The sequence below is a fragment of the Falco biarmicus genome, chromosome 14 (genome assembly GCF_023638135.1).
Source record: "Falco biarmicus isolate bFalBia1 chromosome 14, bFalBia1.pri, whole genome shotgun sequence".
Lineage (NCBI taxonomy): Eukaryota > Metazoa > Chordata > Aves > Falconiformes > Falconidae > Falco > Falco biarmicus.
The window spans coordinates 11,146,303-11,163,854 of NC_079301.1; the positions used below are offsets into that span (position 1 = coordinate 11,146,303).

A 17,552-nucleotide genomic window follows, 5' to 3' on the forward strand; every position below is an offset into this window, starting at 1 on the left:
GGCCGGCGCCCGCCGCCCGCGCCCCGCCCCCGGCACCCCCCCCACCCGAGCTCCCCTCCCCCGGTCAGCCCCCGCCCCACTCCATGCGCCCCCCTCCCCCCCCCGGCTGCCCTCCCCCCACCCGCTGCACCCCACACACACACCCCGGCTCCCCTCCCCCACAACAGCCCCCACCGAGCTCCCCTCCCCCTCCCGCCCACCCACCCACGGGCTCAGCCATGTCCCCCCCGCAGCTCCCCCGGCCAGGTTCGCCCCTCCCCAGGGGCTCCGACCCCCCCCCCCATCCTCGAAGGACCCCCATTCCCCCTTGGCCGCCCTGTTGCCCTGGGGGGGGGAAGGGCCTCTCCTGCTCCTCCCCAGGGAGCAGCCCCCACCCCCAGAAAAGCGCAGGAGCTGAGCGCGGGCCGGGCCGCGGGGTGACCCCCCCAGTGCCTCCCGGGGCGAGGGGGAAGCAACTGTGGCGCCCGGGCAGCGGGCTGGCCGCGGCCGCGCAGCACCCGTCCCGGTTACGTGCGACGGGACACGGAGGGAAGCGGGAGGTTTTATTGAAAGGTGGCGAGGCCCAGCCCGCAGGAGGCAGCGGCTGGCCGCGCTCCCGTTCCCGGCGCCCCACAGCCGCTCGGGACAGGGCACGGCGGGCCCTTCCCCACGGCCGGCCCGGCTGCCCACAGCGAGGCAGCGCCGCTCCAGCGGAGATGGCCGGCGAAGACGGGGGCTGGTGGGCGAGGTGAGGGGGCGCCCGCGACCGGCCTGGGAAGGGAGCGGGCACGGAGCTGCCGCTGGCCCGCGGCGCTCTGCAGAGGCGCCGCCGGGGCTCCGGTACTTACGGGCGGTGGCGGGACCGGCGGAGCAGAGGCGCAGCGGCCGCCGCTCCCGCCACCGGCCTGGGCACGCGGACGGATGGGGGCGGGGCAGGCGAGCACCACCGCTGTCCCTTTAAAGCGCGCGGCCCCCGCCGCGCCTGCGCGCCCCCTCCGTCCCAGTGCGGCTGCGCGGCGCGCGCCGGCGGCTCGCTGGGCTCCTTTGTCCCTCGTTCGCCGCTCACCCAAGCCTCATGCCCGAGGCGATGATTGGCAGCGCGCGCGGCGTGCAGGCTCCGCCGTGCAGCCAATCGGCTCCGCACGGAGGGCTGTGGGGACGGCTACTCCCGCCCTATGGCGGCCGGGCTCGTGAGTGGCGGCAAGCACGGCCAGTGGCAGTGCGGCGCTGTAGTCTGGGAGGCCAATGGGAGCGCGGGTGGCGGGCGCCTTGTTAGGTTGCGCGAGTTCCGGCCGCGCGCGCGCTCCTCTTCGGGCTGCTGTGGGGCGAGGAGGCCGCGATCCGCCTCGGCGCCGGCGTCCGCCACCAGGTGAGGCCGCGGCGGGGGCAGGAGAGCGGCTCCGCTCCGCTCCGCCGCGGGCCGGGCGCTCCCGGCCGGCCGCCGACGCCGGGGCCCTGACGGGGCCTGCCGCGGCCTGCGCGGCCCGCCCCGCCCCGCCGCTGCACGCGGCCGCTTTGGCGGGCGGGCGGCCCCCGGTGAGGCGGGGCTGGGGGCGGCGGGAGCCACCTGGGGGTCGCGGGCGGGAGCTGGCGTCGAGCCCCGGCCGACCGGACGTGTCTGTCTCCAGGTGGGGAAGATGCAGGGCAACAAGGGCTTCAACATGGAGAAGCAGAACCACACTCCGCGGAAACAGCACCAGCACCAGCAGCACCCGCCTCCGTCCATCCCCACCAACGGGCAGCAGGCCAACAGCCAGAGTGAGTCCCGGGCCCGCCGCGGGGGGCCGCCCGGCCCCGCTCTGGGTAGGCGTTGAGCGGCCGCGCTCGCTGCGGAGGGGAACTTGGGGTCCCGGTTCGCTGCTGGGTGCCGTGGGTCCGGGCCGAGCGCACAGGACCCGCTCTTTCGGCTTAAACCTATAACGGTTCTGGGCCTTAAGGAAGCCGCGACTTGGGTTCGCTGTTTGCCGGCAGCAGTCGGGCTGCTCCCTTGTTGGGGACGGGGGTTTGAATTGCAGCTGGGCTGGTTTTCGGGGTTTTCTTTTTGCTCGGTCTATGCAAAGATGCGTGTGGCTGCCGTGAGTTTGGCTGGGGTTTGTCTGTAAGTTTCTTCTGCTCCCGAAACTGGGCAGCGATGTGGAGGTTCCTCCTTTGTCTCATTCTCGAGCAAAGCTCGCTTGAAGAGTTTAGAACTAGTCTCTGAGCCTTCAACGGTGTTTCTGTAAACTTCGCAAATACGAGGTGGCTTATTCTGTCGCCTCTTTCCTTCCACCCCCCCCCCCCCCAACGATAACAGATGGCTTCTCAACACGGGTTATCTTAAATACTAGTGAAATAAATTTGCTATCTGTAAAGATACAATTGTAGTAAGAATGTTGTTACAGCAATCTGCGGTCACCCGTTAACACTAATTTTTTTTACATGGGAGGGACTAGGAGATACCCAGCTTTACTTAATATTTTAGCGTTCAAGTACCAGTTGGTATTGATGATGGTTGTTACACTAATCTGGTGTGTTTCCGGGTTTGTTCTTCATCAGCATGGACTGTAGCTCTTGTTACTTGGGATGCAGTCGGGGCTTATGAGCTGAGAGAGTATGCATTAATGGCTTCTGAGGCCTTAACTGATCTAACTTGATAGTTTAGAAGTATGGCAGCAGGTCATTGCCGTTAGCGGTTTTGGGTGGGGAAGTACTTTAGTTATATTAGAAATTTATTTTTTCAAATTCGGACACTTTGTTGGTTCAAACAAAAGCATATTGAAGTCACACATGCACTTTGTGTGATTCCTCTGGGTTTTCTGTCAAAGTTGCAGGTTTAACTATATGCACACATGTGCAGGGATAATGAGCTAGTAAAAAAAAAAAACCTGTATGTTTTTACTAGGTGGCCTTGTAAAACAGGCTCCTTTTCGGTTCATAGAAGATAATAGACAAAGGTGGCAGACCAGTCCCTTTCCAGTCAGGTTGGAAACAATACAACACAACAAGTGTATTGTGGTATTCTCACAGCGATCAGCTTATAGTGAGTGACTGTATCTCAGGTGCCTTTGAGTAGATCTACCTAAGGCAGAACACTGATAGTGGTATAAGTCCCTCCTAGTGTATTCACAGGCCTTGCAACTGATCCCCAAATACTTCTGACAACGGTGTGAAGAAGTTCACAAGACAAAACAGTTCACTTAAGCACCCTGGCTGTGTGAAGTGGATAACTTACTCTCACTAATCTTCTATAGATACACTGTCAGTCTTATTTGTGTGTGTGTTAGCCATGTGCTTATTCTTAAAGAGTTGTCCTTGCATGTCTTGCATGTTGTCTTCGCCTGAATAGGCTTTCCTGGTTAGTGACAAGCTTTGTAGTCTGAATAAAGCCACTCATGTTTGTAGTTTATTTCATATGCATGGCCATGAGATGTGTCCTCTGCAAAGCAAAGGAATGGCTTACTGTGGCTGGCTGTCCTGTGCGGGGAAGTACCATATACATTTAAGAAAATGGGACACAGGAAGGTAAAGGGATAATAATGCCACGCCTGTGTCTGGTGTATAGTAGAACTTCCAGGATTATGCTGGACTCTTACAGAATTAAAGGTTAAAGATTATATGCATGTGAGAATTTGAAAAACTTCATGCCGTCTCTCTTGTTTATTAGTGATTTATATAACATTACTTACTGGATACAGATTTTTGTGATTAACTTTGTGATTTCTCTGAGGTCTCACCTATATGGCTGGTTTTTGGGGTGGGTTTTTTCCACTGTTTCCACCATTCCAGCCTTCTCTTCAGCTTGGAACCCAAGAGTCTAGAACCCAAGTCTAGAACAGGGTTCCTCAAACTCTTTAAACAGGGGGCCGGCGCGTGGATGAAGTGGCAGGCAGTCATCTGCGGCTGCTTGGTTTCCCCACCCCCCGCCCCAGCCCCCGGCGGGGGGGTGTGTGGGTGTATCTGTAAATACCAGGGGCCAGATTGAGGACCCTGGGGGCCATATCCGACATGTGGGCCGTAGTTTGAGGACCCCTGTTGTAGAATGTTACCTGTTTGAGGAAAATTTTCTCTTGTTTGCATATTTTTCTAGATATTTGGGATGGCTCAGGTTTTTTAGTAAAAATCTGGTTGCTCGCCAGACTGTGGCTATTCTATATTTACTCAGACTTTCTCAGACAGAGAAAGTGTTATATTAACAAAACCCGGTATCGTGACTACAGTTGACTTTGTTGCAGGTCAGTCATCTTGACCAGATCTCCAAAAGTTGGGTGAAATCTCTCACGCTGTTTCAAGCTGCAGTGTACTTCTAGTCTCTATTTCTAGACTATCTTTCGCTTGCGTTAATGAGCACTGAGGTCAAAGCGTGTGTTTTCATTAAAAAAAACACGGGCCCCCGTTCTGAAATAAAATCCCCTTGTTGCTGTAGAAATGGCTGGAGAGGTTTGAGACCAAAGTGAATGGGTGGTGTTACCAATGTTGTCCTATGTCTCTCTGTTCACTGTGATGAAACCTAATAGAATTTATCCCCCCAACTGTAGAGCAGCTGTGTACCTTATTCCCCTCAGATGAAGGCCTGACTATTGACCTGAAGAATTTCCGGAAACCTGGTGAAAAGACCTTCACCCAAAGAAGCCGCCTGTTTGTGGGGAATCTGCCCCCCGATATTACAGAGGAAGAGATGAGAAAGTTATTTGAGAAGTATGGCAAGGCCGGTGAAGTCTTCATACACAAGGACAAAGGCTTTGGCTTTATCAGGCTGGTGAGTGACTTGCTACCTTTGAGGTGTTTTTGTGGCAATGACTCACACTGGAGGAGTATTGCTAATTGACAGTAGTATGTGTTCAGATATCTTGCTAATTAAGCCCGCTGTTGATTTCAGTAACAAGGAATATGGGATCAGCTTCTACAAGTGGTTTGTCTAGAGCTTGTTAATGAGAAGGAATGTGAATTCAGGCAGCCTGTGGCAGGATTTATGAGATATCTGATAAAGTTATTCTGAAGTTAGCTGGTACAAAACAGAAAGAAACCATTAACATGATGCTATTATAGGCAGGGTGGACTTGCATTTTCTGGAAGGGTGTGAACATGGGATTTATATGAACATAGGTTGTCATGCAGTATTACTGGAATGATGACTGCTTTTGAAGTAGGGGATCTCTTTATGATCATGTTGAATGGTGACTGGGAAGGAGTTAGCTACCAACATAGAGTAATGGTTCTCAGACTTTATTGGCTCATATGCTACCTTTCTGAAAGCCCCAAGGTGAGTGACTGGAGCATGAGGTTCCCACGCCAAAGTCTGGGGTGCTTTGCTCTAGTGTAGCTGCTTGGTGGTGACTTTAGTGAGTGGAGAGGTGTGAAACTGGCATAGGATGTCATCTTTCGTGGATTGTCATACAATCAGCATTTTCTTTTACAGTTGTCAGGCTTGGCTAATAGCTAAATCTTGATTATTTTAAAAAATGTATTTATTTAAACAAAAAAAGGCCTACTTTGTAGCCTTAATATTTAATTATGTCTGTAGATAATGGTGATTTAATTGTTTGCTTAGGTTTGTACTGGCTGTTGGATTAATCTCAGTTCTGATGTATTTTGAATTTTTATTACTATTTTTCCCCTCCAATCTCTATACATGCCTCTTCAGCTAGAGTCATAACAGAATAGTTACGGTCTGTTAGGACACTTTTTACCATGCTATGGGAGGATTATTTGTTCCTGTCTCTGAGATACTTGTTCAGGAGAAATAGGCTTGTGACTGTTGTGACTGGCTGTTTGTGTACTGCATTGAGGGTTTTAATGATAACTTTTTTTATCTTCAGGAAACTCGCACTCTGGCAGAGATTGCAAAGGTGGAACTAGACAACATGCCTCTACGTGGGAAGCAGCTAAGAGTGCGTTTTGCATGCCACAGTGCATCGCTGACAGTCAGAAACCTGCCTCAGTTTGTGTCCAATGAGCTCCTGGAGGAAGCCTTCTCAGTGTTTGGCCAGGTGGAAAGGGCTGTGGTTATTGTGGATGACAGAGGACGATCCTCTGGGAAAGGCATTGTGGAGTTCTCAGGGAAGCCTGCTGCTAGGAAAGCCCTGGATAGATGTAGTGATGGGTCTTTCCTGCTAACTACGTAAGTGTGGAGGGTGAGAAGTGCTATACTGGCATGTGTTGCAGGTTGATGGGTGGCATTGGTTTGTGAGCAATGTTTCTTAACATCAGAGCAGGACAGATGGGGTAGGAGGTGGTCGGTGATTTGCCTGGGGAGAACTTTAATTAGCTTTGTTCCAACAAGAGTGAGTCTGTGCTGAAACTCAGGTCTGAAAACTTTCTTCTGGGAAGCTGATAGTGGGGTAAGTGCGTAAAACTTCCCGATAAGCTCTTTCTTGGTAAAGCCTTCTTAGGGCAATTAAAGCAGCCTTTAAGAAGCAGAGCTGTTTCAGAGACCATCCATATAATTTGTTGGAAATGAAGCTAAAGTGTGTTAATTGTGCACTGTGGATTGCTTCAGAGATGGCTCTTTGGGATGGGACTCCACTCAGCAGCATGCACAGCTGTGGTGGAATGCTGATCCACCACTGTGGGCATGGGATCTGTTGGAGGAGCTGGTCAGATAGATTGGATTGTTTGGAGTTTTCACCATAATGAACTGTTTTCCTTGTGCTTGAATATCATAAGGCAACAAAGCATGCTCTTGCGTAATTATGTGAACTTGCTCAAGTAAATGACTAATTCTAGATGTGTTCCACAGAGCACAGACTGTTGCTCTTAAGTATTAAGATGGAGTAATTTCTGATCTTTTGGAAATAATTTATATTTTATATATATGCACCTACAATCTGGGAATAGAATACTTCCTGAAATTGGGGCTATACTGCTAATTTCTAAAGTAATTTTATAAGCTTTGTGCTTCTTGCTTCTTTCCTTTTTTTTGGTATGGCACAGCCATACACAAGCATGTTGAGTTTCAAAAAGCAGGTGGTTTTGGGTTGTTGGGGTTTTTATACCTGTTTCTCTCCCTGAGACTATATGGGGATAACCAGCATAGCACGTAGCGCTCTGCGGGGGGATTGCTGTTAAGGAGCTTTTGCTGATTCAGAAGTCTCTATCCTGAAGGAACCATGAAAAAAACCCATGCAAACTAAGTCACTACCAGTGTGTAAATGAGAGCACTTGAGGGTAAGGATCAATCTTTTTGTAGCTATCAGTGTATTAGATTCTGATATCTAGGACAGCAGACCAGTATGTTTGCTTATTTCTAGTTATGGCTTGGCCTTGATTAAACTTGTCCTAGTTCATGACAGTAGCAGCTAGATAAACTGATTGGAATTGGTGCACACTGGAAAACATTAATAATGGAGTATGTCACACTGAAGTGAAAAGCTAGATTGTGGATCTTCAGCTGAGGAGAGGGATTTTTAGCCTCTCGTATCCTGCCTTCCTGCTGGAGTTTGGCCACCGCTTGGCATAGCATGATCATTTCTTTTCCGTTTCCCCAGCTCTGGCAAGTGAGGTTGAGGAGCTAACGAGAGGCTGTGGTGCTGCTTTGTGCCAAGGATGAGCAGTGTCAGTGCTGTGAAGGGGAGCTAATTCAGACATTGGGGACACCTTTGTTAAATACTTTCTTCTGCATACAGAAACCAGGAGGACAGAAGCACATGTGTGCAGTGTCTGTGTTGCAGAGTGCACCAGTGGATTTCTTGGGGGGAGGAAGTTCAGACAGGGTCCAGCAGGCACTTAAGAGCACTGCTGCTGAGCAGTAATGGCATGTGGTGGTCTCCCCAGAAGACTATGACTGAATGGTACAGCCAGCAACCTCCAGCGAGGAGCAGTATAGTTACTCTTTGCTTTAGGCAGTTATAAAAAGGGACACAAGGACTTTGCAGCCCATGGTTGGCCATGTAGCAGTGGAGGAAAGGGGGAAAACCAAAACTCTGGGGACTACGAGACTTCATGCCAACTAAATCCTACTGGAGAATGTTAGGTTCTGTTTAAGCTGGTTTTTTTTAACCAATAACTGGAAGTATGGTTCTTCATACAATTTTGGGTTGGTTTCAAAAAGGATTTTGGTTAACAGTTCAGCTTCTGTTCTAGAAAGAAAGAAAAAAAAGGTGTTTAAAGTGATTTCTGGTTTCACTTGGTTGAGATCCCCAAGTGCTTTTATATTTCTTTGAGCAGTGCTAAAAGCAGTATTTTATAACCTCAGACACAGTACACATGCTGTCCTGCACACAAGCTCATTCTTGAATTTTGTTGAAAGCACCTCATCTTTTCTTTACAGATTCCCTCGGCCTGTCACTGTGGAGCCCATGGATCAGTATGATGATGAAGAAGGACTACCAGAGAAACTAGTCATCAAAAACCAGCAATATCACAAGTATGTGAGGAGATGAGACTACCTGTGGACTAGGGCATTAACTGGTGCCTCAGTCTTAGGACAGTGGCTCATCAGTGCTCCTAAAGGGCCTCCTTTTTTTTGTAAACGTGACCTGACTGTGGAAGGAGAATTGCATACACTGTTCCTTGCCATGATTAGTTGAAAGAAAGCAGTAGGTTTGGATCCATACTGCTGGCTAAGACTGGCAGCCTCCACATATTTTTCATAAGTCTGTTTCAGTTGTTGGAATAAAAAGTCATGTCAGTTTGAGATAACATGAGATCCCTTACTCACATGAGAAGCTGAAGCAAAGACTTAAGTTTCTTGTTCTAAGTGTTATGGAAAGTCTGTAGAGGAAAACAGATTTGAACCCACAGTGAATATTTAAATAGTGATCTGAATAGCATTAAAAGATTGTAGAGTTATCCAGGTGTAAGGCCATGGTCTTTGAAGGCTTCCCAGTGTAAGAAAGGTATCATGTGATCCCAGCAGTGGGAATTAGTAAACCATGTGTGCTCGTGAATTTTTCAAGGAAGATGAGAGCTTCAGGAACTGGGAGGCTGCATTAGGAATAGTCATGTGCTCCAGGTGCATGGGCTGCAGAGATCAGTAAAATAAACATGCATGTTTGGGCAGTGTTTGCTTCTGGAGTGGGTCTGTCTATAAGATGTGCAGCAGGAGCAAAGGCTGTTTCTTTTTAAGAGTATTTCTGAATGTGTTTACCCAGAATCTTTTGATGTCTTACGAAAGCAGTGTCATTGTTTGTTGTGGAGGAAGGTGGAACACTGTTTCCATGTATAATTAATCCTGCAGGATGATTCTGCCTAAGTTTCTCCTTTAAATGGTTCCTGAGGAGCAGACAAACTGGTATCCCAAGCATAGCTATTTGTGAGAAAGTAGAAGACAAAGTGATTCTTTATTTCTTGCACTAAATGCATTTCTAACTGTTAAAAGGGTCTACTGGTACATTTAACACACAAACGTGTTTTTCTTGGTTCCTTGTTGCTCTATTGAAGGATTCACTAGTTCTTCCTTGTTTGACAGGGAACGTGAGCAGCCTCCTCGATTTGCACAGCCTGGCAGTTTTGAGTATGAGTATGCCATGCGTTGGAAGGCTCTAATAGAAATGGAGAAACAGCAGCAAGAACAAGTAGACCGCAACATCAAGGAAGCTCGAGAGAAGCTGGAAATGGAAATGGAAGCAGCCCGCCATGAGCACCAAGTTATGCTCATGCGGCAAGGTACCAGTCAAAGATAAATACAGTATCAAAACACGGCCCTGCAGCATCAAGGGATGGGTAGCTCACTAGATGGGCTAGAGCCCACTGAAGGTGAGCCGTGGTGTAGCTGCTTGACTTGTAACCAAGCATGGTAACGCCAAGTGAATGGGGAGATGTTACTGTATTGCTGGAAGCTCTGTTACCTTGTTCTCTTGTGTGTTATGGTTCTAGTTCAGGAATTCAAGAGGGGACATGGGAGATGAGTTTGGGTTTTTTACTGTTGTCTTTTACAGATTTAATGAGACGCCAGGAGGAGCTGAGGAGAATGGAGGAACTGCATAACCAAGAAGTACAAAAACGTAAACAGTTGGAACTCAGGTAAGGGGGCAGGTTATGAAATGCTGTGAATCCATAATATGAAATTAAATGCTGCTTCAGTGCACCTAATTGTTCAGTGTGACATTTAATTACTACCTAAAGTACGGCTGTTATTTCGGGCCTTTTTGTTCATAGGAAGAGTGTACAGTTGGTTTAAAATGGAAGTTAGGAGTTTCTTCCACTGATTAGTGTTTAGTTTCCTGCAGTTCTGTGTCTTAGTTTAGCTCCTTGACTGAGGCAGATAGAAGAATCAGAATCTGTGCAGTAATTCAGTGGTTTCAGTGCTGCAGGTTGAGAAACCCCATTCTAGTATCTATCCTTTCGTTTGAGGGGTAACTTAGTCTCAGAGATTTCTCTGTCCATTCTGGCTTTTCCTTGTTTCAGGGTCATTTTAAGAAGCTCGACCACTAAACCATGTCCCGAAGTGCCACATCTACACTTCTAAATACCTCCAGGGATGCTGATTCGGCCACTTCCCCAGGCAGCCTGTTCCAATCCCTGATAACCCTTTCCTGAAGAAATTTTTCGTGATATACAATCTAAACCTCCCCTGGCACAACTTGAGGCCATTTCCTCTTGTCCTATTACTTGCTACCTGGGAGAAGACTGACACCCACCCTGCTACAACCTCCTTTCAGGTAGTTGTAGAACATGGTAACGTCTCCCCTGAGCCTCCTTTTCAACAGGCTAAACACCCCCAGTTCTTCAACCCACTCCTCATGAGACACTCACATGGTTTTGCTCGTGTTGGGTTTTATAATGAACTGCTTGAAATTGAAAGTGTTGGAAATTACTTTCTGTGCATATGTGTTTCTGTTTTCATCATAAAGTACCTAATATTTTACAGCCTCAGTTCTTAAAATTGTAGATTTCCAAACAAGACCCATTAGGCAGCACTGCAACACTGGGATGCAGATGGTTGGTGTATGTTGTGCTGAGCATTCTTGGACGATTTTTGCAGGCAGGAGGAAGAACGCAGGCGCCGTGAGGAGGAGATGAGAAGGCAGCAAGAAGAGATGATGAGACGCCAGCAGGAAGGCTTTAAAGGGAATTTTGCTGATGCGGTATGAGTGCTTCTATGTTCCCATTACATCTGGACACTGATGTTCGATTTTTGCCCTTCCACAGCATGCGGTTTTCTGTGAATGCTCAACTTGTTGGTTGAGGGACTCTGTATCTTGGATACATTCTGTCCTAAATTACTGACTCCCTCCAATCTTTATACAGTTTAGCCTGGAAAATATACATACCCCAGTAAGCGTCCCACTGGTGTTCATGCAGGACCCTCACTAGCTGCCTTGCTGTTCAGAAGAATATATGCTAACTCATTTTATTCTAACAGTGACAAAGATGGACTGTCTTGAAGTACTGCTTCAGAATCCCATTATGGTCATACACCTAGCTATATCTCTAGCCTGCAGTCTGTCTTAGTCATGCTTAGATGAAATAATCCCAACTTGAGGTGCTGCTGCAGGCATGGTAATTGCTTGTACTTAAAAGTCAGTTGGTCAAGTATTTTCTAGTAATGCAAAATGTGTGGTAACCTGCCTTTTAACAGTAGTACCTCTAGCTCTATAAAGAAGTCTTACAATTAACTTCCAGTCCCAGCAACTTTCTGTTGTGGAGGCAGCTGCCGTGCTATCAAGGTGGTATAATGGCATCAGTACAACTGGGTGGCAGGTGTTTACGTATCCTAGCGAAAAATTGGTCCCTAAGCAAAATGGCTAAATGTGTCAAACCAAAAGGGCAGTGTGACTGACCTAAATGTGCAAATATTACCCAGTGTAGCAGAACTCCTAGTTTCTCTGAACAATAGTGCCTTCAGATCATAAATAGTGCCAATGAGACTACAGGTGAAGTGAAACTGTTATTCGGTTCCCACTGTGGAAAAAGTAGTACGGTCACAGAATTGAGGGGGTGCTCCTGGCTTTGCAGTGCAGGAGATGTGGTGTGTCCCCTGTGCTCAGTTAATAAGAGAGACGCTGATCTCACAAAGTGGTATTATAATGCGAGTGACCCAGCGCTGCCTCTTCCTGTAAGCTTGCATTCCTCTCAACAGGAAAAGCTTCTTAGCTATGCTGAGGAAGTAACAAAACTAATTGTATTTAATGTATTGCTGCCACTCAGGAGATCCTTCCCTCCAGATACCATGTATCTCTTGTATGCTGCTGTTTGGTAAAATCTGCATGTGCAGCTTTGCTGCTGGATGCGTTAACGGTGATTGTGAAAAACAATATTACAGAAGGAAATATTTTATATAAGATCTGTTTGTTCAGCCGTTACTGTGTGAAGGTAGCTCAGATAATCTTTTGAAGTTTACCCTGGGAATGACTTCTCTATACAGTTTTCAGTAGTAAAACCCCAGAACTCACTGAATTTGTATAACTACATTTTTTTAAAAGCCTGAATTTTTATCATTTGAAATGAGTCTCGGGTTTTATTTTTTCTTCCTCTTTTTTCTTTTTTTCTTTTTTTTTTTTTTTTTTCCTTCACCAGAGAGAGCCACCAGAGATGCGAATGGGACAGATGGGTATGGGAGGTAAGAGTATTCTGTGGCCATCTTTGTTCCTATGCATGTTCCTTTCCTCCTTTACAAAATCTGTTACATTTTTTGAGTAGTCTTATTTTATTGGTTTCTTACTTAGAAACTCAGTTGTAGTGATCTTCTCCAAGTTCAGTGACAGGAAGTGTTCATCTGACAGGAAACAGCAGAATTTGGGTATGAGGCAGTATTGTACTTCGTGAGACTGCGTTCAGTAAGCAAAAGACTTGGTTGAAGTTTCTATCAGACACATAGTGTGCTTCAGAAGTTTGTACTGATAACGGAGACTGGTGTGAGAGTCAGTGTTAGACCTCTAGCCCAGGAAATTATCTTGATTTCTGTATTTCCCTATCTTGACTACATGATTGAGAGTTTCAGGCCACATGTACAAGAGCAAGTGAAGAGGTGATGGGGGCTTAGTGGTTAAGGAAGGTGGTGAGTGTTAGAGCCTGCTGGAGTTTCAGGTAATACTGGAATGCAAGATCAGTTTATCTTGACCTAATAGTGCAAAGCTAGTTAATAGATTAGGACTCTGTCCCTGAATGGAAAACACTGTGGGGAGCTTACATGGTGTTGGGTGGCTCTGGGGAGATGAGGAGACCCCAGTCACTGTCCCTGCCAGGACTGTTCTTGAATTTTCTTCTCCAGGTACTATTGGCATGAACAATAGAGGAGCTATGGGTGGTACCAATGTCCCAGCTGCTGCACCACCTGCAACTGGTCCTGGAGCTATGATACCTGATGGAGCCATGGGAATGGTAATGTATCTCCTTTTGTTGTGCACACCTTTCAAATGCAGATTTGTTGTTTCCATTGTTAAGCACTATGCTGCTAAAGTTGAAGCTTGATTGTCTACCTAGACCTGTTTCTTAACTCCTGCTGAAATCTTTAGAAGTTAATCTTGCCTTGATACTAGTTAGTAACTTCCAGGAGATTGAGCCAAGTCTAATAACTACTTACTTTCAAGGTAATGAGTGCTAAAATGTTTGTTAGAAATATCTTAGCAATACTATATGGTTAAATTTGGCTAATTTGCTTAGGAGGTGAAAAGCAAAGAATCAGTGGAGGTTATGCTTATTTATTTGCGCTTTTCTTTACAATAGGCCATGGCTTCTGTGGCATCTGTTATTCCTCTGTCACACAGAGAATCGATCTTCTCACAGTGTCAGCACTCCAGTCAGCAGCAGAAACAGCAGCAGTCATAGTCGAATTTGTCCTCAAAGTTCATCTTCCTTTGGCAGTTTATATCAATTGGTCTCATAAGCAATTTTCCTGCAAACCTCCCTACTTAGATTTCTTGATCATAGAAATTTTTTTTGTCATAAAGAACAGTTTTATTTGGCTATAAGCTTTTGTGCCTAAGTGGTAGGGACAGTGGAGTGGTTGAGGTAAGATGAAGATAAGAATGGAAAGGGCAGGTGGGTTCAGATCAACATGATGAAATAATACCATTTAGACCAAAAATCAATAAGCTGTTTCTCTAATGGAGAAAAATATGTATATAGACATTTTGGAAACTTTATTGTGACCATGTGCTTGGTTTTAGTTGTTACTGGGTCCGCGCATTCCAGATTTTTATTCATGTAGGGAGCAGTTTGCATGTCTGCTCCAGCTGCTTGCAGTGATTGCAGTGTCCTTCCCTATGATATGTTGTGCTGGAAAATTTCATGATTGCTCAGAATTTTTCATCTGTAGGAAAGGGAGAAAGGTGGAAAGAGTGCTGTTACTGATAGTGCCTGCCCTCCACTGCCAGCAAAGTGAGCGCTGAGAGTCCCTGGGACCTACCAATTGATAATTTTACTGAAGTTAGGGTCTGTGTTCTGTAGAACCAGGCAATACCATGGAGTCATGGTACAGTACTAATACCAATTATGATGTGCATATATGTATCACGTTACATTGTATATGTACCACTGCTGTAAACCTGTGGACAAAGAATAAATGCAACTCAGGAGACTGGTGTAAAGCGGTTCTGCTCTGTGTAGGCGCTTGGCCCCACTCCAGGGGGGTGGAGGCGGCAGTGGTTGTTGCCTCCAGTACCTTCCCTAAAGCAAGTGCCATGTTCACCATGAGGACATGTAGTGGCGCACATTGTCCAGGGAGGTTGTGCAGTCTTTATCCTTGGACGTTTACAAGACCTGACTGCGTCAAGCTGTGACTAACCTAGTCTGACTTCATAGCCAACTCTGCTTTGAGCAGGAGGTTGGACTAGAGACCTCCTGAGCTACCTTCCAACCCAAATTATCCTTTGATAGTCTTCTCCCTGCTGGAAAGAAGAGACTGTGCAATAGCACTAACCAGCTTGAAGAAGGAGAGCCAAAGAATGGAAATAACAGGATATGATCAGGGCACACAACCAGTATTGTAGGTTTATTTTGGAATTGGAGTATTGTGTACACCTGGATTGTGATAGGGCTGTAGTATTGGTATACTGCTCCTCGTTTGCATTCAGTTTGGGTGAAGGAATATGGTGGAAATGTGAAGTTCTTTCCCAGACTGCATTTCTCACATGCTCTACAGCAGGGCACTAGTCAGTGAGATGGTGCAAATTGTATTCTAGTGCACTTGACTAAAAGTTACATGGGAAAAGACCTGGTCCTGCAGTGGTCCTGTCAGTCTACTTTTGGGGCTGTGGGGATATTTTTGGTGGGGTGAAAGTTTGTAGCAAGGTCAGATGGAATTGTGGAAACCCAGTAGAATTTGAATCAACTCAAATGGCTTTTAACTGCCCTTCTTTGTTCCTTGTTTTTCTTCCTGCCTCTCCTGCACTTGTCCTCGTTACAAGACTCCGCCGCCGCCTGCAGATCGCTTTGGCCAGGGTGGTGCGATGGAAGGCCTTGGAGCGATGGGAGGGAACCCACCTGCCTTCAACAGAGGAAATCCAGGTGGTGATTTTGGCCCTAATAAGCGTCGCAGATACTAACAGGATTAAGCTACCCCCTGCACACACCCCAAAGAGAAAAGGAATCTTAGCAGGCCATATTTGGGGGGTGGGGGATATATTAAAAATAGTTAATTAGGGCCTGTTTTGGTAAAGCCACTCTTAAGACAAGGGGAGTGCAGTCTGACTGGTAAAGGTTTTAGAAAATTTCATGTGGTGCATTCCTATAATTTCAATGTGAAATGGATTCTGGGAGGCTGCCATGGTGGTTCAGTAATGATAAAATATGGCAAGGACCCTAATGCCTTGACCATTCCAGGTTTCCTGTTTGCAGCTGGAATCCTGAGACTAAACTAGATAAAATTGCGGTATGTCTTGGCATTTTTTAGTGTAGTGTACCTTGCTTAAGAGCACAGGGGAGTCTCTGGAGAACTAGGGCAGCATCTGGGCACTTTGGAGCTCCCACGATTCTGTAAATTTATATAGCTCCAAATGATCCATCATGTAGTGAACTGGGGGAGGTTTTCTGTTTGTTTATTTCTTTCCTTTTTTTTTTTTTTCCCCTCCTAACTTGTAGTTATTCTTTTTATCTGGACCATCTGTTTCTTTAAAGTAGTTGATTGTCATGTGCAGCCTGAACGGCTGGGAAACTCTTGTTTGGATGGATTTTTTGATAATGTGTTGTATCGCTGTTTATTTTTACTGGTAGTAAAGTACAATCTATTGGACAAAAATACTGTATCTCATGCTGAAGATTTAACTGAAAAAAAATGTTTGTATAATCTTAACCTTGCCTGTCTTTTGTGTAGAAGTACTACAAGATTTTTCATTTAGTGTAAACTGTTTGAACACAAGCTGTAATTGTCCCACTAACAAGTTTGTGTTTGTCTGAGGAATGTTACAGGAATGCATTATTAAAGTGGATTTTAAGCCTTTTTTATCTGGTGTGTTGTCTCTTCTGTTTTTTGAATGAAAAAGCGTACATATGGGTTGAAGTAAATCAAGCTTCAGATTATGGTACAAAAATTGTTCTTGTACAGCTCTTCATAGAGAGGGTGCTCAACCCCCGAGAATTTTCTAAGTTACCCTTATCGCAGAACAAGTTTTATTTGTGTGTTGGAATGGAGACCTTCCACATCAGCATTTCGGAACACAAGGGAGCTCCTGATGCACCTAGGATTCATCTGTGTTGTGGAAACAAGATGTAAGACTAGTTCACGTGTCACTGGGACCGTGGAGTTCAACTCCGTGTCTCATCTGTGTAGTACAAAGTTGTCTGGTCTGTCGCTGCCCCTGGGTTGCAGTTGCCTCTGGCTGGGGTACAGAGCTTCCCACAGAGCTCTGAGCTTCTGTGCTGGAGCAGGAAGCAGAGGACTTGGAACTGTCTATGGCAACAGTAACTCTTCATCTTGTGTAATACATGAGGAAATCTGTAGGAGGGGGAGCCTTCCGTGAGTTGTTTTCTCCCACTGAAGCTCTCGAGGCTGGGGAGGGGGGAGCAGGGGGGAAAGCTTAGGAAGAAATCTAGGTGGGAGAGGGAGGGGGAAGGAGTCGCAGCCTAAGAGCACAGGGAGCTGCCTTACAGACTTGAGAAATAATAGGGAAGATGAAAACATTTTCAGATGCCTGTTACCATGGCAATAACCTTAAAAAATGTAGGGTTTGGTCCTGTAGGTACTCTTAAGTAGGGAAAGATGAAATAATGGCTCTGGAGGTTTTATTGGTTTACCCCTGTCATTTGATGGCTTATAATTAGGCTGGAATGACATGACTGATGAAAAGCTGCATTGAAGAGAGGCTGCAGCTGATGCTTTTGTTTCTTTTGCTTGTTTTGTTTTCCACATTCAAAAGCATCAGCACTAGTAGATGACTTGCTGAAGTGATAACTAATCACTATTTAATGGTGATTATCGGAGGATTGCAACTTACCTGTAGGCACACTATGAAGAGTTTGCCGATCTTTTTCACCTGACCCATTTCCTAGGATAGATCAATACTGCAAAATCTCAAGTTGGTGGGAATTGCTGATTAGTTTTCCTGTTGCCCTGTGGAGAGGATGCATCTGTTCTTGTGGCTTGTGTCTGGAACATGGCTGGCAGACATTCACTAATGCCATGGGTGTTTGCTAAGTACATTGTTTAATTCCAGAGTGTGAAATATTGGGAGAAGAAACTGAAGTTGCACCCAGGTGTCTGTATTATCTCATTCTCC

At 46.5% G+C, this 17,552-nt stretch overlaps 1 protein-coding gene across 4 annotated transcripts; it reads left to right on the forward strand.

Annotated features, from left to right (window-relative positions):
• The first annotated feature begins 1,193 nt into the window (after window positions 1-1,193).
• Window positions 1,194-16,279, forward strand: NONO (non-POU domain containing octamer binding). Of its 4 annotated transcripts, none has more exons than XM_056359237.1 (11): window positions 1,194-1,348; window positions 1,608-1,782; window positions 4,494-4,714; window positions 5,775-6,076; window positions 8,225-8,320; window positions 9,365-9,561; window positions 9,834-9,918; window positions 10,880-10,982; window positions 12,415-12,457; window positions 13,109-13,218; window positions 15,246-16,279. In XM_056359237.1, the coding sequence occupies exons 2-11, from the start codon at window positions 1,617-1,619 to the stop codon at window positions 15,381-15,383; spliced, it is 1,461 nt and encodes a 486-aa protein (XP_056215212.1). In that variant the 5' UTR covers window positions 1,194-1,348; window positions 1,608-1,616; the 3' UTR covers window positions 15,384-16,279. The 4 variants fall into 4 exon arrangements, with proteins under 4 accessions (XP_056215212.1, XP_056215213.1, XP_056215214.1 ...); XM_056359238.1 differs by having other exon boundaries at window positions 4,521-4,714; XM_056359239.1 differs by having other exon boundaries at window positions 1,608-1,737.
• The last annotated feature ends 1,273 nt before the right edge of the window (window positions 16,280-17,552 follow it).

Bases quoted from the DNA above. Each gene is read 5' to 3' on its own strand.
- NONO (XM_056359237.1), top strand. From the start codon at position 1,617: ATGCAGGGCAACAAGGGCTTCAACATGGAGAAGCAGAACCACACTCCG. The intron at 4,715-5,774 runs GTGAGTGACTTG...TTTTATCTTCAG, and splicing joins GCTTTGGCTTTATCAGGCTG to GAAACTCGCACTCTGGCAGA. The intron at 10,983-12,414 runs GTATGAGTGCTT...TTCCTTCACCAG, and splicing joins AAGGGAATTTTGCTGATGCG to AGAGAGCCACCAGAGATGCG.